The sequence below is a fragment of the Lampetra planeri genome, chromosome 17 (assembly GCF_965212315.1).
Source record: "Lampetra planeri chromosome 17, kcLamPlan1.2.h2, whole genome shotgun sequence".
NCBI lineage: Eukaryota > Metazoa > Chordata > Hyperoartia > Petromyzontiformes > Petromyzontidae > Lampetra > Lampetra planeri.
Genome location: NC_136123.1, coordinates 4,131,584 through 4,151,340, shown reverse-complemented (window position 1 = coordinate 4,151,340; position 19,757 = coordinate 4,131,584). Strand labels below are relative to the sequence as shown.

The window sequence follows — 19,757 nt, the reverse complement described above, 5'->3', positions numbered from 1 at the left end:
AGAAATCAGTGCGGTATCAATACAAATGTTACGTGAATGATTGTTTACAATCTCCGTTCATAACGTGACAGTTCTATGACGTTATGCATGCGCCTGTAATCCAGCACTATGGAGGGGTTCGAGGGTTGGTGGATTGCACTGTTGTTCAACTCCCTTCCCGTGAGCACTGAAGGAGCCATGTAACCCTGTCTCGCCAGAATACGGTCCAGAAAAAAAAATGTCGACTCCACTGTTACTTCTGTATAGGATAGAGCGTTTCCCTCTCGCCCGTCCAGTTTACTCCTCCATGTAAAAAACACTTTTTTTGCCGAAAACACTTTAATGAAAGAATTGCAGAGCTCGGGCAAATTGTTGGTTCATTGCGTTTGGCTGCCTTCACGCTTGTCTGTGGTTCCCCCTCGCTCTTTTGAATTTGTCCTAGCTGCTTCGGTGATTTAATACTGTGCTGCGCTTTACAAGTTTAATACTGGTAGGAACCTCCTGGTTACACCAGCCTACAGGGGATTATTGTGTCCGTCCGTCGTGCAGGGAGGGGCTGGGTGGGGCTGGGTGGGGAGGGGCTGGTCACCCCGTGGTGCCCTTATAAAACTCAACGTTTAACCTACTCACGCCGGCTTGTGCCCGCCCGCACAGTCGGGCATATTTGCGGAATACACCACGCCGCCGTTGACCCTGGCCATTGACCGAGCAACCCAACGTTCCTACCAGCTCCCTCCGCAGGAATGTGTTTGTTATAAGTTGCACTTGTGCAAGGTCATGAGAGGCACAGTGTACGGAAACGGGGTCTGAATCTAGTGGATAAATAACATCATGAACAACGACACAAACGCACACTTTTGCTTTTACAATTGTGGCTAATATGCAGTACCGCACTCTAAATGCAAGCATGTGTCTCTCAATGTCACGTGCATATGGGTGCTGTTGTAGTTTGCTTACAAATGTTTAGATGGTAGCTTTGCCCCAAACGATCTGATCACGCTGCAGCGTAAGACGAAGGGATGCTGGTATCGCACGATTTATGACAGTAAACAAGAGGAAAGTTAAATTTCGATTTAAAGCTTTCGTGACTGCAGGGATTCATCTTCTTGGTTCTTTCGGTAAAGTCACGTAGAAGGGAAATAATAAAATGTTTTATTTGTATTATTTCCCTTTCTACGTGACTTTACCGAAAGAACCAAGAAGAGGAACGTTGTCTCGGTTTATGTTATAGGTGGCGGCGTTCGTCTTTAATCAAAGAGGGCTTGTGGTTGGGTCGCCACGTGGTCGATAAAGTGCGTTGTTGTGAATGTGGAGTTTCCATCACGGCCAGGAAACGACAAATAGCACCCAACATACAAGGAGCCATACTCAACTATTATTTCGATTTAAAGCTTTCGTGACTGCAGGGATTCATCTTCTTGGTTCTTTCGGTAAAGTCACGTAGAAGGAAAATAATAAAATAAAACATAATAAAATAATTCTCACGTTTCGGCCACGACACAAACGGCTGCTTGCGTTGTGGCCGAAACGTCGTGAGAATTATTTTATTACGTTTTATTTTTATTATTTTCCTTCTACGTGACTTTACCGAAAGAACCAAGAAGATCAACTATTATTATGTGTGTGTACGTGGCGTGGGTTTGGCCATACTTCACCACGCTGGTCAATTGCAGGTTGGGCACGTGGTAAGGGGGGGGGCTGGTCATACTTCACCAGACTGGTCAATATGCGGCTTGGCGAAGGCGATGATAATTTCCGCGGGGGGTACATAGCGCGAGTACAGTGTACAACAACAACATACAACCAACATGGGTATCATAATCGTTAGCCATGATTAATCCACTGCTGGATGAGGGCACGCTGGTCAGTGGACGAGTTTGCTGCGATCGATTTCAAATTGCACTGGGCCGAGGCGTTTGTTGCAAAACAGTGAAGCCAGTTCGCGATGACACACACTTTGCCACGTGTGCATGAAGATATTGCACGCATGAGCGCCGCGGAAATTTAAGTGCCGTGCCATTATCCGTACATGTTTAAAGTTGTCAGGAGGGTGATGATGATGATACAACAGAAACAATGCAAACACAGACCCTCTTCGTCTCGTCATCTCGCATTAAACCGCAGCTTTGTTTAATGAACAACAGCGAACACCACCCACCTCCAAGACTGTCAGTGACCACAAACACAGCAGACTCCACGAACACAACCCGCACTGCTGATGCTGCTCAGCTGCTGGTGGTGGTGGTTGGCTGCGTTCCTAACCACATCTCCCTCCACTCCTCGTTTGCGTAATTTATTTATCGGGGTTTTAATTGGAGGGAAATTTGAGACAAAACCTCCAACCTTCAAACGAACGCCGATTGGTCCGCGTGGGAACTCCCCCACCCACAATAGCCGTAATTGCGGGCGCGTGTTCAAACATGCAGGAGGGGGTTATCGGAATGTCCACGATATATCGTGGTTATCGCGATAACCACTTTCCATGATTTAAACCGATATTTACGACACGACAATATTTTAATCGTTATATCGTGAAACACGTGGCGCGATATATCGTGGTTATCGCGATGTCCACGATATATCGTGGTTATCGCCTACCACGATATATCGTGGATATTGCGGTAAGTCGTTCATCCCCGACGAGCAAAGCGATGATATTTAATGTTATTGAAAGTACAAAAGAGCACAATAACGGCTCGATACAAATGTCAACTACAAAGGGGAAACTGATATCGCGATAATCGTCACATCGTGAACATCGTACCGCGGCAAACCGTCACACTAATTAGTGTTTTTTTTTTAATACATATTATGTTGTAAAACCAAAATAATGGAAATCAATAAACAAATAAAGGAAGAAAAACCATGCGTACGCACGGTTTCTGTCATGCTTTCCAACTTGCGGTTGTCCTCTGGAGTAATGCACTTGAGTACGTATCGGTAAACGTGGACATTAACGAAATAAAATGGAACAACCAATTGAAAAGTACACAAATAGCATTACATCAAGAGGCGCATAAAGAAACTTAATTTTATAAAACAAAGTACTGTAAGTATCTTCTTGATTCTTTCGGTAAAGTCACGTAGAAGGGAAATAATAAAATAATAAAAATTAAACATAATAAAATAATTCTCACGACGTTTCGGCCACAACGCAAGCAGCCGTCCTCAGGTGAAGAACAGGTCTGTCGGAAAGACAGCGTCTGAATGGGCACCACCAGGCTTGGCAGCGAATTTTTAAGCTGGGTTGGAGGGGGGAAGGGGCGCCTTGACAAATTAATTTGCATATCAATAGGAATTTAGCATATTTATGGGAAATGCAGATATGGGATTAGTCACTACTTGTGGAATGCGTAGGTGGTGGGGGGTTTCAAAGTCATATTATGCCCGTGCATTATGCAGTATGCAGGATTAGCAGCATCAAAGGGAGGGAGTAGGGTTAGCAGTAATAGAGGGAAGGAATTTTAATAGTAATGAGCTGCAGCAGCTACTGTAAGTATATTGGGCAACACGTGTCGCTGGACGGAACGAGTCAGAGAGAAGATGGAGCCATTGGAATCACATTCCTGTCACAGTCAGAAAATGCTTTACAGAATCAGTCACCAATGATTGTCACTAATTATTCAGATTTTTTTTTATTAGGCCATGTGATTTTTGTCCGTATGGACCTGAAAAACCAAATTTCCATGGACAGTACAAGAATACCGGGTAAACTGTATGATGATGATGCTGATGTACCTCCCCTGATTTCAAATGTTCTATCTCAACACACGCAAAAAAACAACCAACACTTTATTTTCATGTCACCTGCCTGCCAACTCCATACCTGGCAACCCCTTATCAGTGCCCTACCTTTTTACAGACCGATTCAGATATTTTTGGTCACTCCGTGCCCTTATAAATCTCAACGTTCGTCCTACAAAGTCCCATTACGATGGAGAAACACAAACAAATAGACAAAACATATGTTATACTCTTAGTTTTTTCGGTAAAGTTACGTAGGTAAAAAATGAAATTAAAATTAATAAAAAAATAGATTTTTGTCCGTATGGACCTGAAAACTCAATTCTTCATGTACAAGAATACCGGGTAAACCGTGTGGGTTGACACGGTATGGAATAATTTCGTGTGCCACGTGGATTATATTTTATAAATTACATCGCAAAGATTGTGAGAGAATGGCATGGGCTCACAGACCCCCCTCCCATCATCCAGCAGTGGATTGATAAAGGTTGACACATGAACTACGATGGAAACCGTTAACAAAAAAACTCACATTCGTCAATAACATCGTGGCCTTGAAAGAAAACAAGTATCGTATATGGCGAGGCGACGTTTCGGGCAATTCCCCTTTGTAGCATAAAATCTATTATAGAACATTGCAGTATCTCAGTTTCACCAAATTCTTAACAAACAGTCTGCACTGTTCTTAGGTTTAATACAACGTTAGTTGCGTTAATTGACTTTAAACAATGGAAAATGTATACGCTCTATTTTATGAAAAAAAGTTATGTATAAATTATGTTTTGTAGTTTGTAATGTTTTATCGATTATGTTTTAGAGTTTTTTGTTTAATGTTTTATCGGTAATCTTGATATATGTATAGGTAATGTGTATGTTTTTATAGTTTTTAATGTTTGTAGATTATGTTTTATAGTTCTGTTTTTCATGTTTTACAGATTATTATTCTGTTTTATAGTTTTTTTCATGTTTTATAGATTATTTTAACACGTAGGCTTTCGCGACCAATATTATTCATTTATTATGAATTTATCGATTATGTTTATAGTTTGGGAATACGTCACATCCGGTCCCCACCCGCGCACGCGGATCTACAGTGCGCACTGTACCACGCACAGCGGCTTCGACTCGGGTACAGCTCTTACGATCGATCACAGCTCTTACGATCGATCACAGATCCCTTGCACAAACATCGACATCGCTTACAGTTGTCTCATAGAGTCACGTCGAGCCCCTCGCACAAATCGACGTGACAACGGAACTTCTGCACACCTTCGATTAGCACAATTGGGTGCGTACGGTACGAAAGAAGTTCAACGTCCCTACGTACAGATAACAAAGCATGGCCGGGCTGGAGCTGCTGTCAGACCAGGGCTACCGCATCGACGGCAGGAAGGCGTCCGAGCTGAGGAAGATCGCCTGTCGCATGGGGGTGTTCGCGCAAGCCGACGGATCGGCCTATGTGGAGCAGGGCAACACCAAGGCCCTGGCCGTAGTCTACGGGCCCCACGAGGTGTGTCTTGTCGCTGTCGTCTTTCTGCTCACCGTGGTCTATGATCTCAGGACGTCTCCTTTGCAGAGTTTGCCACTCCAGTGGTTGTGTTCTCTTGAGCCCGAAGACGTGTCTCTGGACTTGTCTCGTTTGTGTGTCTGTGCAGGCGAATGGGACCCACGGGGTTTTTCGTCGTTTAATCTCCATCGCTTATTGATCTCGATGGGTTTCTCTCATGTTTTTTTTTAATAAATTGGCTTCACCTAAGGTGTCTATCCTCATTGTTTCCATGGTCTCCTGGTTCCTCCGGTTTCTAGATCTCCATCGCATTTCTTCCTCTGATATCTGTGGTCGATGTGCCTTACAATGTATCTGGCCTCCTGATCTCACCAATCTGAACGCATTGGCTACATCCTCAGAGTTCTACCGATTCCATTATGTCTGGGCTCCAAGTGTGATCAGGCATCTGATCTCTCGTGCATCTCTCCATCCCTTCTCGAGAGGGCTATGGATCCCACAACATGTGTCCCTTTGGTCTCATTGTCCAAGTGTGATCAGGCATCTGATCTCTCGTGCATCTCTCCATCCCATCTCGAGAGGGCTATGGATCCCACAAAATGCGTCCGTTTGATCGTATTGTCTCGATCTTGTCTCCTGGTCTATCTCCTCTGTGATCTCTGCCACTCACGAGGTGTGTCTGTTCAGCCTCCTAACCTCAATTGTCTTCTGGTGGCACGGATCACCTGGGCGGTGTCGTGGCCCAACACTAGCGCGTTGTTGCAGGTCTTCACCGTTCGAATCCAGTGGCTGCTATACTGTTGTAATAATATACTAACCGTAACAATCCGTTGCTGTCCGATGTTAAATATGTCCCAGGTCACTCTTGCAAATGAGGCTGTTATGGCGTCTTGAGTTCTCACCTGGTTTTAACAAACTAAACTGTTGCGCACCACCTTGTTGAAGCGTGTCACTTTGCCCTTTTTCAGATGCGTGGCAACAGAGGAAAGGCGATTCACGACCGAGCGCTGGTGAACTGCCAGTACAGCATGGCCACGTTCAGCACGGGCGAGCGCAAGAGGAGGCCTCACGGTGACCGCAAGTCAATCGAGATGTCGATGCACCTGAGGCAGACCTTCGAGGCGGCGATCATGACGGAGCAGTACCCACGCTCCCAGATTGACATCTATGTGCAAGTGCGTCTGCTTCCTTTCCAATGCGCATACCGCGTCAACACATACGGTTCACCGCGTGTTCTTGTACAGGGAAATTTCGTTTTCAGGTCCATATGGCGTACAGCCGTTTCAATACGAGCAACATGTGTCTATTTGTGTGTCTACCTTGTGATGGGACTTTGTAGGATGAACGTTGAGGTTTATAAGGGCACGGGGTGACCAATAAGATCTGATTTGGTCTGCAATAAGGTAGGCACTGATAAGGGGTTGACAGGTGTGAATGTGTGTCATTTCATTTGCGGTGTTCGTGCGATCTGGAATTGCGCTTTTAAACATTTTTGCGTTTATGAATTATTGGTATTTACTAATATAGTCCGTTTATAAAAAAAATTTTTTGACATCTACCGTATTGCGAAGGATTTTTCTATTTCTTTTTTACAATTTTATAACTTCCAAAATGTTTAAACATGTACAAAATGTTATGTTGAGCTGGTTGATTTCTGTAGAAATCCTAATTGATACCTTCAATACCACCCTGGACAATTCCTGCAGTAATTATTATTTTATTTTCATGTTCAAATATAACCATCTAGGTCCGTCCAGCCCCATGCCTGGTGATTCCAAAATTCTGAGCCTGTAATGAGTGTTTTTTAAAATTCAAATGTCACAACACATTGAGCAGGGCCATATACCTGACTGTTACAATCTACGCATTAGATGAGTTTTGATTACATTTCTTTAAAGGGAAGTGATAGGCAAGGTAATGTATGAGCCATACATGATTGAGAACACATTCATAACATGTAATGTGTATAGTTATCGTCAACATAAACACCACAACTTAAAGCCTGTACCAATGCAAGCATAACGTTTTTTTACAATTTGTATTATATATTGCATGTGCATATACGAAAAAAGATCACAATCAAATGAGTACATTATCATAGCATAAGGGATCACAACACCACTATGGTTTAATATATTGTCGTAGTCTACAGTATTTTCACTGTAGGAGCCAATGCTTCTATGTGGCTTTACCCAAGTAGATAATTTACAATAATATTTTAAAGTTCAGAAACGATGCATGGTGATGCCAGCGCACGTGACCTACTCTTTTGAATATTATCGCAGGATCTTTAATGTCTGCTGTGAAGCAAACGACATTATTAGTTGATACACCTGCGGTATAAATCAGTTTATATACAAGGACGGTTTTCTTGGAATTTCTCTTACTTGATACAGTAATCGTGCTGTGACGGTTCCACCTGAAGACGGAAGCTTGTGTTGCCTCCGAAACGTCGTGATTTTTATTTTATTTTAATTTTACTTTTATTAAAACAAATTTTTACCTACGTGACTTTACCAAAAAAACCTAAGAATATGAATTCTTGCAGTCACGAAAGCTTCAAATCTAGAATTAAGGTATATATCAGGGCGGCTGCTGGCTATATACCATGGACTTCTGTAACAAGCAGCATATGCTCTACTGTTCGGCTGTTATATTAAACAAATGTTCGTCATGTACACAGATCCTGCAATCAGACGGAGGCAACTACTGCGCCTGCGTAAATGCAGCCACTCTCGCGCTGGTGGACGCGGGAATCCCGCTCAAGGACTACGTCTGTGCTTGCTCGGTGGGCTTCGTGGATGACACTCCTCTCGTGGACATCAGCTTCGTGGAGGAGTCGGCGGGGGGACCAGAGCTCGCCCTTGCACTGCTTCCAAAGAGCGAGCAGATTGCACTACTGGAGCTAAACTCACGGCTCCACCAGGACCACCTGCCAGCCGTACTGGAGGCCGCCACGCGTGCCTGCAAGGATGTGCACGCCGTGCTGGACCGCGTGGTGCGCGAGCACTTGCAGGAGGCCACGTCACAGCTTGGTTAATGAAACCAGAGTACTACTGGATCAGCATTGTTGTGTTTGTACCCATTTATTATTCTGATAGGGATGCTGCCATGGGGGTCATGGTTAGCACACATCGGACTTGTAATCTGGAGATTGTAATTTCGATCTCCTGTCATTTGAAACGATGGGCAAGTTTCTTAAATACCCCCTGCCTGTCCACCCAGCAGTAGAAATGAATACACAGTTGATGAGCAAATTGCATGTCGGGTAAAGTGTGGCTACTCCCAGCTTGTCCAAGACATCTTGCTTGTGTGGAAGAGTAGGTTCAAATATCATCTGAAGGAAATCCTTCAGCAGTACGAGCAAGAAATTGAAGGGCAGCACATTTACATTGTACCTCTTATAATTGTGTTATTGCTTAATTCCATGAAGTGAAGACATTTTCATTGTGGAATTCGAACAGAAAGTAGTGCTACATCACCCCATGTAAGAAAACAGCCTTTGGAAAAAGCTATAACCAATTCTAAGGTTCGTTCATTTGCATCTTATCAACATTAGGTGGTTGTATACCTTCTCAGATGTTCATCTTTAGATTATTATTATGCTTGTTTATCCAGGAAAGCCTCATTAAGTATCATTACTTTTTCAGGAGGGCCCTTCCAAGTTTTCAGAGTTGGGAGTGAGAGAGTTGGCATGTTTAATCAAATTTGTGTACTTTTCGGGTATTTTTTTAAGTGTGGGAAATCTGGACCAGCACTGGCACACATCGGTGAATCACATCATGGGACCTGCAATGCCCACTGTAAAACAGACTACCTATTTTTGATAGTTAATACATCCACGGTAAAAATAAGAGCAGCTGATTGTGTTTGAAATGTGAATGCTCTATTGCTTGTCCATGTCACTACCCACAGATACTTTTGTCATGTGGCAAAAATAAGTTATTTATGCATGCTGGAATAAGTTTAATTGATAAATCTAATATTTTATGTGCAGCCATTAAAATAAGTCTGATACGCACAATTTTCGATGAGAATCGATTCCAGAATCTCAGCAGTTCCAGCAATGTGCTCCGATATGGTATTTGACCCTTGAACCACCTGGTCATTTTATTCCTCCATTAGGATGTTTTGTGAAGTGCCTGTTGAATTGTTTTTTGAGCAAAAATAATGGAATATTGGGATGTACTTTTTGTAAGTATTGTCCGTTAAGGTGTTTTCTTAATAAAGTATGGCAAATAAGTTACTGTGGTTGAGTACGTAATGCATAAGTACGTGTACTTGGTAGTGGACTGCAAACATGTTTCAACATGTCTCACCTTAAAATCCTTTTGACATGAATGGCTTATATCCATACACACTGGAAGATGGTCTATATTCAGAACAGGTTAATCTCGTCGAAATGCCCAGAAAATAATACGAGCATTTGGTGATGCTCACCTGCATTGTTAGTTGAAATGAAATAAAAACATTTGGAGGCCACTACTGGACAAAAACAGCAGGAAAGAAAGGAATGGAGTGAAATCGGGGGTGGGAGGGAAGGTCTTGACCTGTCAGTGGAAAGTTACAGGCTGACAACATAACCCTCATTGTTAATTCTGAGTGGAGAAAATGTCACGTTCGCATGGTGGAAAGCATCCTCTCCATAGGACATTTCCCTGAATTCTCATTGTGCTGCTGCTTCAAAAGGTGATGTTTCCTAACCCCTGATGTGATTTGCCAAGTTAACCCCTGCTGTTTTACATGAACTAGATCCGTGACCTTACAGAGCCTGGGCAGTACTGTATATAATATAGTGTTGTAACTTGTGACAACGTGATTCAATACATTGTCATAATTGTGCTGAAATTTTATCCAGGATTTGTTTTATTGCAATGTAGGGCTGGCCATCAGTTTATTGTGTCGCTTTACATCACTCAACTACAAACGTAAAATTGGAAAATCTGTCATTCGAACAAGCAAGTTTCAATGCACGTATCGTGAACTTAGAGGACCATTTAAGTTTCGGCCATGCCTTGGGATACTTTGCAAATCGAATCCTTTGTCATGTGCATTCAACTTCAGTGTGGAAAGATCCCGGAACATCTCAAGAAATCTCGCAACATACCAGTTCCGCATATAAGAATTCACAATCATCTGCCGCTATAACCACACGATGTGGCTAACCTTTTAGTTGTACCCCCCCACCAATCCTCTCATCCCTAAAAAGCTCTTAAAATCACAGGACGAGCGCCTACACCTTGTAAATTACAATTAAGCCGGTCAATTTGCCATTCACGGCTTTTGCTGCAAACTTCGCTTAATTAACGACCGTTGAGCAATGCGAAGCCTTCAGTTCACCGATAATCTCTCGGACACCCGCTTTACATTTCACACAACGCATAGACGCCCCCTCGAAGCCGCGAGACGCCTCGCGATTCGCCCGCGCCCTGCCCACGTGACTTCCCGTCTCTCGGCGACGCGGATTGGTCCCTTCCCCGCGCTCTGCGCCGATTCTCCCCCTATCCGCTCTGGTAAATACAACGGTGACGTCACCCGTAGACACGGATGGGGGGGTGCGGGGGGGTGAGATACCCGATTGCCCGTGCGTGACGTCATGCAGTTGACACCTCGGCGGCCATGTTTGTAAGGGGGTAACGAACCGCCGGGCTTATATTGAGGGACGTCGCCAATCTGTCGCTGTCGGGTGACGTAACGCGGGGGCCTCGCTTGGTCCATGTACAAGCGTATGGAGGGGGGGGTGTAAGTGGGGGGGGGGGTGGTGGAGGTAAGTGGGGGGGAGGGTAAGTGGTGGGGGTGGTGGGCGTAAGTGGGGGGTAATGGGGGGGGGGGGTAGTGGGTGTTGTGGGGTGGTAGTGAGGAGGGGGGGGGTTATTGGGGGGGTGTAGTGGGAGGGGGGTAGTGGGGGATTGGTGATGCCTCCCTAAGCAACATGGCTGCCGGCGGAGTCATCGGCGTTGTCATTGGAGGGTTTCCTCGTCGAGGGTGGCGGGTGGTGAGTTGGGGGCGTGTCAGAGTTACACTCCGCCCCCTTCCGTTGCTTCTCGGCTCGAGGTGAAGATGGCCGCGCTCAGGGCTGCGGGACGCTGCACGGGCCGGCTCCTTCTACAGGCGCCGGGCGGAGGGCTCACGACCCCCAAGGTAAGCGACGTTTCATTGAACCGAGCACTTAAGGTCGACACCGTCGCTGCCTGTTAAGTCCCCGTGTTAAGCGGCGGGGGAAGGGAGGGGGTGGTGGTGGTTGGTTGGTGACGGGTCCTTTTCACCTGCTCTCAGGCAAGGTCACTACGGCACGGGTGGTGGTGGGTCGGCCTCACGCTTCCCCTTGCCACAAGCCTCGGGCTCCTCGGGTGCACGGGGAAGCTCTTCCCCGCCTCTCGATTGCGTGTCCCGACGGGGCTTTTAAGTTCAATTAGAACCTCGGGGTCGCGACCTCTACTCGCAAAATCGGAGATTCCACCACCACCACCACGGCAGGCATTGTGTAACGGGGTGGTGGTGTTGGTGTGATTCGTTGGGTTCTGAACTCGGATGAGGAAGACGGGAGGTGGACCGTAGTTGAGGGTGTTTTTTGCGAAGCTAAGTCTGTTTTTCATTTTTTTATTACGCCGATTATTTGCTTATTTTCGGAGTTACGTGCGCAAAGTGTGTGCTCAATCCGGGACTTGCATGTTGTAAGGTCTGGGGACTAATGGACAATGTCTTGACATTGGGTCAAAGCTCATTCGAGTTGGAGGACCTCACTGTGGATGTAATTTAGCTTTACTAGACCTTTTTTTATTTACCTACACTTGCGGTTATGAAATGTCGTGTAAGGGTTAAACGCCAGCGAGGTTGAACCTTGCTGTAAAGGAAGGTGAAATCCAGTCCTTGCCATGTAATGGATCTGTACCCTGGAATACCAGAGGGCATTTTAGTGGGCATTGCAATTTTTATTTGGTGGCTGTAATATCACTGCTCATTTGTGTTTAACCACTCATTAAATCTACCGAGTAATTAACGTATCATTCAGTGTCGTGTTCGTGGACTTTGACATTGCTACTCGTGTAACAAAATCGCTTGAAGGACGAGGCGCATTACACTCTATGTTTGATACGTCTTACTTGTTAATTGAACGTGGATATTTGCAATTTTTGACATACTACTTGGTAGTTTTATAACAGTTACGTTTTAAATGTCACCCAACTGATAAAATGTCTGTCACCCAAGTGGTTAAATAACTTAAGCTTATATCTACGCGGCTGACGTTTATGTATTTTTCTGTACCGACTGCTTGGGTTTATTTTAAAATATCTGAAATGTGTTTGTATGACTACTGATTGTGTTTAGACGTTGTTTTTGTACATGACAAAAAATCAGATGTCTACGTTTTTGTCCTGATGCAGTGATATGTTTTGTTCAACTTGATCACTGAATGGGCAAGCCATAATAGGGACTCACTCAAGATATGTGGTTGACGACTGCCTATAGGCAAGCTCTCCTACTTTGGTATATGATATTTAATCAGATTTTCTAAGGCTACACGGGGGAGCTTTGCCACTATGCATTCAGTGGTAGTACATTGGGAGCACATCTAACTCGTGGATAAATTGGTACTCTCGTCTGCAGGCCGGCATGTCCTTCGCGAGCCTTTCCCGTGGAAGAAAGGTGGCATTGTCCACGATCGGCGTGGTGGCGGCCGGCGGTCTGGGGCTTGCGCTGGCTCTACACCACACCATCAAGGCCGAAGAGCTGGAGCTGCATGCGCCCAAGTACCCGTGGAACCACAACGGTGCTCTTTCCGCACTCGACCAAGCCAGGTATGACGATGCAAAGTGGTAGCGCTATTGCCACTTGTCGCAGAGGTTCATGGTTCAAGCTCAGCAATCGTGCCTGGTACCGCGGGTATATTAACAAAACATACCAGCTGTCCAATTCACATTGGACCTTAAAGATCCTGTGACGTTATTCAAAGAAGGATTGGCCATGTCTGCTGGCATCAATCCAAATTAGAACATTACTTACAAATTCCCTAGTTGGGTAAAACCACACAGCAACATAGCCCCCTACTTCGTACGCAAATTATCCTCATGTACGAAGCATCACGTATATGATAGCCTTGCGCTATAAGAACGGCATGATTACCATATGGACGAGTGATTTTATATTTGAAGACAACTCCACCCTGCCTGGATATGTGCATTTTCCTGAGTGATATGGTGTAAAGTGTTGGCCATGGCCAGGTATTGAACTCCAGTGACCAAGTTCATTGTGTAGAGTGCTTACCACTACCACCATTTTTCTAATCCCTGGAATCTAAACAGTAATTGATTAATGGGTTTGTAATTATTGATAACTACCGTGCAGCATAGTTTAAGAATGACATGTAACAAGTGAAATTGTAATTTTATTGGGTGTGTTTCTGCAGTGTGCGCAGAGGATACCTTGTGTACAAACAGGTGTGCGCGGCATGCCACAGCATGGACTACGTAGCCTTCCGTAACCTGGTGAACGTGACGCATACGGAAAAAGAGGCCAAGGCACTTGCTGAGGAGGTGAGTTCACTGCCATGGTGCAGAGAAAGATAATTGAAGGCATATTGGTTTCAGCAAGGATTTGAGTTCAGCTAGTTTGTGGCTCTTAGGCCTGATGCTGATAACTGCACATGAGTAGTAGAGGGTACCAGATTGTGTTATTTTTACTGGGCCATTAGAAGGCACACCCAACACACCATGTTTGGCTCTTTCATGAACAGTCAGGTGTGGGTTGTTTTCTGTCTCAGTGCTTTACGAGCTACGCGCCTTCGTGAGTTAGACCCCTCTTGCTAAGTTGTCTGCATTGCTGCTCTTCTGCGGCTGAAGGGAAATCATGGATTTTTTTTTTAAGAATGGTAAATAGCTGTTTAGATTAGGCAAAATCACAGTCCTAAATGTAATGTAAATAAACCACACCCATGACATCACAGTTACTTCTGAGGACAGGAAGCCACGCAGCTAGGACAGGGAGCCATGCAGTCCGTTAAAGTGAGACTCATGGCCCTGTTGTTACATGGTTGGCCCAATTAGGAAATCTGGACTGAGGTTCATGAACTAGGCCAGTTCACTTCCCCGTTGTGGGAATGTGGAAAAAGGCTACCAGGTATCGGAGTAGGATTAGAAGGAATTTAGTGCATACTTTATCATAGTGTAGACTGTAAGCAGTTTAAATTTGGATTGGTGAAATGTAATTGAATTATATGGTTTCAAACAACACAATAAACATGTGCAAAAATAACTTGGCCTTTGTGCATTGTGTACAAAAACTATCAGCAGTCCCTGAAAATATGCATGATGATCCTCTTGCCTTAGGTGTGTCACGATCAGAATAAATTTGGGCAAATGTGGCTGACTGGTGAGCATCAATGGAACACAGACTACTGTAGACTGGTTTATTTCTTATTAGGACTCATCAGTACAGTATAGTCACCAATGCTCAGTGCTGAAAAGTCTTGTTCTGGGTAACATGTAGAGTCACCACATTACTCTGGGGGCCATTAGCTAGTAAGTGCTGGCTGGAAAACCATATGCTTCAAACAACATACAGGACCACAATGCATTTCTTCAGGAACTGATTATGGTTTTTGCATGGTGTGTAAAGGCAAGAGTGCACATTTTTATATAAAATGTGAAATGTATGGATTTCTGACTTACAGATTTCACAATTTGATAATCCGTTTTAACTAGTATCCTTAGTTATTGCATAAACAGTAAACGAACAAGACATTTCTGTTGCTACTTATTATTTGCATTCCTGACAGTAGCATTTTTCTGTCATTTAGTTTGAGGTGGTCGATGGGCCGGATGACAATGGCGAGATGTTTACAAGGCCAGGAAAACTATCGGACTACTTTCCCAAGCCCTACCCCAATGAGCAAGCAGCTCGCGCTGCCAACAATGGAGCTCTACCACCCGACCTCAGCCTCATCATCAATGCTCGGTAAGTTAGTCCCGCACGGACAAGGACGACTCAAAAGCTTTTCTTTTGCTTGGCACCTGGTTTGAGACGTGTGCTCAGGTGTCCCCAGTGTGCTCAAGGATAGGTGTGGGCATTGATTTATATGTGTTATGTACAGACATGCTAAAATTGTTGAATGGATTTACATGATTAACTACCGTGGACAGGCTTGTTGTGGACTTGCATGAAAACCCGCAAGTGACTCCTGTTGCCAAAAAGGGGAAAAAGCTTATAGCCTGCAAGCTTTTAAATTGTGATGTTAGAATTGTATTTTAAGTATCAAACGATTTGATTACGTTTTATTATTATTATATATTTAGGAAAATATTTTACATCTGATTTGTAAAATAATGCATACATATGAAGGTGTGCACTACATTAATTATAATACTTGTTTATTTATTATTAATATACAAAAATGTCTTCAGACGTTGTACAGAGCAGTCCTCAGAAAAGTAAATCCATTTCATTAATACCTAAAAACAGAAAAAAATTTAACATCAGCCATATGATTCCCCTTACACAAGCTACCACAACTGGTTACAGCCATCATGTTGATGGTTATTGTAAATGGAATGATTGGTGATCAGATTTGAGTGAAAGGATGGACCACAGTGGTCTTCATCTGATGGGCCAGTTATTGTCATTGACTTCTCAGCTTCATTGGAATGATTGGCCAGTACTTGAGTGTTATGGTGGGCCATCTTGAGCTTGATGATGGGCCAGTGCTTGATTGGTATGATGTGTCAGCTTGAACTTGATGATGGGTCAGTGCTTGATTGGTATGATGTGTCCGCTTGAGCTCGATGATGTGCCAGTGCTTGATTGGTATGATGTGCCATCTTGAGCTTGATGATGGGCCAGTGCTTGATTGGTATGATGGGCTACCTTGAGCTTGATGGGCCAGTGCTTGATTGGTATTATGTGCCAGCTTGAGTTCAATGATGGGCCAGTACTTGGCCCATATGTGGTCACAGTGATTGGTAGAACACAATGTACATAGCAGCCAGGCGTGCTATTTGGACGTGATTGCTCTGCCGATTGCTCCAGTGGTCTCCTCATGTTCGTCTGCGTGGCCCCCCAGTGGCTTGTCCACCCATACCAGCCCCTTGGCTCCATCTCCCAGGGTTATAGAGTGGCAAGGCTGTGGGTGGCACTGAAGGCCAGGACGTCAGTGTGGGTTTGTGCAGCGGTGTCGGAACCTACTACGCTCCATTCTCATGAAAATTGTGCAAATTATACACTTGTGGAAATTCATATTTGTCTTTTTGCGTTGTCTGTTAAGTTGGCGTTAGCCTGTATTTTGAGATGCTTCATGGCACACCGTCAACCCAATGATGTTGTTAGCTATGATAGGTCTTCTATAGTTTGTTTAGCAAAGCCTTGTTTGTATGTACGCGTGTAGCCACGGAGGAGAAGATTACGTGTTCTCACTGCTGACCGGATACTGCGAGCCTCCAGTTGGTGTGGCCATACGCGAGGGCATGCATTTCAACCCATACTTCCCTGGACAAGCTATCAGCATGGCTCCACCTCTTTACAATGAAATTTTGGAATATGAAGATGGTACGTAATGCTTTTTTCTGCGTATTGTATTGATAATGATAATGTTAGATGTGTATTTTTAGTTTTGCACAGACGTATTTTTTAAATGTTATTATTTTTTGCATATTAAAAAAAAATTATTAAAATTTTATTTCAATTGTGCTGTCAGTGTTGTCATGAGACCGAGTGTGTTGTCCAGCATTGAATTGAATCACCTACGGTTAAAGAGCAGCCAGTGGAAGGAAATATCACAGAACTACTGGGAACCTTTCAAGTGTCCTCTTTAGCCACACTACTGACACTACATTCCCACACATGCCCTGCTGTAGAGAAGTGATTTAGGTGGCAGTGAAATCCATACTGCAGTTTCTTAATTTTTACTAAAGTGAAAAATAAATTGTAATATGGTAGTAGTTTTGCACAGTCATTGTTGATCATGCTAAGTTCATTCCCTATGCTTGAGAAACCGGCTTAAACACGGGCATCCAAAACCTGTTTTTAAACCAAGGATCTCTCAAGGGTTCTGGTTGAGTGCTCCCACCCTCATTACATGTGGCCCACTGAGCAGAGTGAAATAGTTTCACCTCTGTTCAATGATTGCACTTACAAGAATACAATACAAAATTATATAAATTAAAATTAATGAACAGTATAATGATTTACATTTTAGTGCAACCCCTATATTTTAAGCTACCGATATTGATTTTGGCTTTCATCGGGTAATACAAAAAATATGCACTGTGAATTTTTTTATCACAATCTTTCACTGTGGAATAGTGTCAATGGGAGCGAAATAAATTGTCAGCATTTTACATGTCCATACCAATAATTCCAACAAAGAATGTGCATTAGATTTCCAAGTGATCATTTCTAAATACATTTGAAATTGAGGGTTGTGTAAGTTATATTCTTGTAAAGGACCTACTGGTAAAATTGCCCTGCATGTAGTTATCTTTGCAGAAATGAGTTACCATCTCTTGTTATATTACAGGGACACCGGCTAGCATGAGCCAGGTGGCAAAGGATGTGTGCACCTTCCTGCGCTGGGCGGCTGAACCAGAGCATGACACTCGCAAGCGCATGGGCCTGAAGGTAAGCTCTCCATTGAATGACTAGCGTTGCAGTTATGTACTCTACAAAATTACATGGCTTGCGTTGAGAATAAATTATTGGTGATTTAATGCCTCCTTTGGGCATGTTGTTGCTGCCAGGTACAACTGCATATGCTGTGAAATAAAATGTTCGTGGAATAACCAAGGAGCCTGATTCTGTCTTCCCACAGCTCATGATGCTGATGGGCATCGTATTGCCTTTGTTCTACTACATGAAGCGCATTCGATGGTCCGTACTCAAGTCGAGGAAGATTGCGTACAAGCCACCCCAGTAGAGACCGGTGCCAGTTGGTGGACAGGCTCTCAGGCGGCAGAAAGCCTTATGGCATGCAATTCACCTAAACTTGTATAAAAATGTAAACGGAAATGACAAAAGTGGATTCGTGGCAAAACACGCTAACATTGATCAGCCTGCTATGAGTGATGTGCATTGTGCTGTTCATACTTTCTGCATCATTTTCGCCTCGCGCAATAACTCGGTTCCTCTTCTTCAGCCATGGACGATGGCTGGAGCTAAATAAACATAATCTTATGTAAACATGTTGTACTTGTGTGTCTTTGTTCGAGAGTTTTGATTGAAAACATTTCTTGTGTCAAAGGAGTGTGTACAAAATGACTTCTGTGTTTGTGATGTTGGTCCTGTAAGCACTCACGCCACTTCTCGAACCTCCTCGACCTCCCTGGTAAACTACTGCCCTCGGTGGATACAAAATGAATGGCAAGTTTGAAAGATTATGGAAATCCAGCTTTGATATCTTAATACCAGATATGGAAGACTCGTATTGATAAATAATTTTAGTTGGCTCTGGCGAGATCAAAATTGGATTTTTGCTCCGATTGCAAATGGTGCTTGAAGTAGTACTGTAATGCGTTTTATGCATACATTTAGCAATTGTAATTATACATAAAATAGATTTAAACGAATCGTCTGTTAAAAATATATTTAATAATTCTGAAATAGTTTTCAAATCTGTAAATGATAAAAAAAACATGCAGTCGGCCACAATTTGCTCAAATTAAATTTATTTTGATGGTGACCTAAGACCACAATGCAGTTCATCAGGAAATGCTGACGAGTTTTTGCATGATAATTGGTTCTTTACCCTTCTATCTGGCAACAAAACTGACACCTTTTTACAAGGAGTCATGTTTGCATAGACCGCAATACCTGCAGTCATAATACAAACAAGAGAACATAACTCTGATAATGTGCACTGTCCTTAAAGTTGATTGATCCACACCCGAGACAGCTTTCCTTAGAGCCTAGTCTCATATGGGTTGGACCAGATGACGCCAAAAGGCGCACAACTTAAAGATAATGCACCATCAGAGTATGAGAGCTCGGGGCAAGCATCTACGCTATGGGAACCTCATTTGCCAGTAAAAATATGATAATTGGTTCTTTACCCTTCTATCTGGCAACAAAACTGACACCTTTTTACAAGGAGTCATGTTTGCATAGACCACAATTCCTGCAGTCATAATGCGAACAAAAAACATAACTCTGATCATGTATGCACTGTCCTTGAAGTTTATTGGTCCACACCCGAGACAACTGACTCCTTGTAAAAAGGTGTCAGTTTTGTTGCCAGATAGAAGGGTAAAGAACCAATTATCATATTTTTACTGGCAAATGAGGTTCCCATAGTGTAGATGCTTGACCCGAGCTCTCATACTCTGATGGTGCATTGTCTTTGAGTTGTGCGCCTTTTGGCGTCATCTGGTCCAACCCATATGAGACTAGGCTCTAAGGAAAGCTGTCTCGGGTGTGGATCAATCAACTTTAAGGACAGTGCACATTATCAGAGTAATGTTCTTTTGTTTGTATTATGACTGCAGGTATTGCGGTCTATGCAAACATGACTCCTTGTAAAAAGGTGTCAGTTTTGTTGCCAGAT

The 19,757-nt window shown here is 43.7% G+C and overlaps 3 protein-coding genes across 7 annotated transcripts in view; 2 read left to right on the top strand and 1 right to left on the bottom strand.

Moving 5' to 3' along the window:
• OPLAH (5-oxoprolinase, ATP-hydrolysing) overlaps nt 1-2,293 on the bottom strand; it is a 43,884-nt gene extending 41,591 nt beyond the window's left edge. For 3 of the 5 annotated variants that reach the window (XR_013586142.1, XR_013586143.1, XM_078601887.1), the window contains exon 1: nt 2,138-2,293. The gene's annotated coding sequence lies outside the window, so the exon portion shown is untranslated. Of the gene's footprint in view, nt 1-936; nt 1,097-2,137 lie in introns of those variants that run through there. The other 2 variants (XM_078601889.1, XM_078601888.1) reach the window with 2 other exon arrangements.
• A 2,510-nt stretch (nt 2,294-4,803) lies between these two features.
• On the top strand, nt 4,804-9,472 carry EXOSC4 (exosome component 4). Its single transcript, XM_078601886.1, has 3 exons — nt 4,804-5,233; nt 6,199-6,405; nt 7,914-9,472. The coding sequence occupies exons 1-3, from the start codon at nt 5,063-5,065 to the stop codon at nt 8,268-8,270; spliced, it is 735 nt and encodes a 244-aa protein (XP_078458012.1). The 5' UTR covers nt 4,804-5,062; the 3' UTR covers nt 8,271-9,472.
• Nucleotides 9,473-11,226: 1,754 nt separating this feature from the next.
• CYC1 (cytochrome c1) lies at nt 11,227-18,397 on the top strand. The gene is made up of 7 exons (XM_078601885.1): nt 11,227-11,371; nt 12,839-13,029; nt 13,638-13,764; nt 15,027-15,184; nt 16,608-16,768; nt 17,739-17,839; nt 18,030-18,397. Exons 1-7 carry the CDS (start codon nt 11,291-11,293, stop codon nt 18,132-18,134), a joined length of 924 nt encoding a protein of 307 aa, XP_078458011.1. The 5' UTR covers nt 11,227-11,290; the 3' UTR covers nt 18,135-18,397.
• Nucleotides 18,398-19,757: the final 1,360 nt, after the last annotated feature.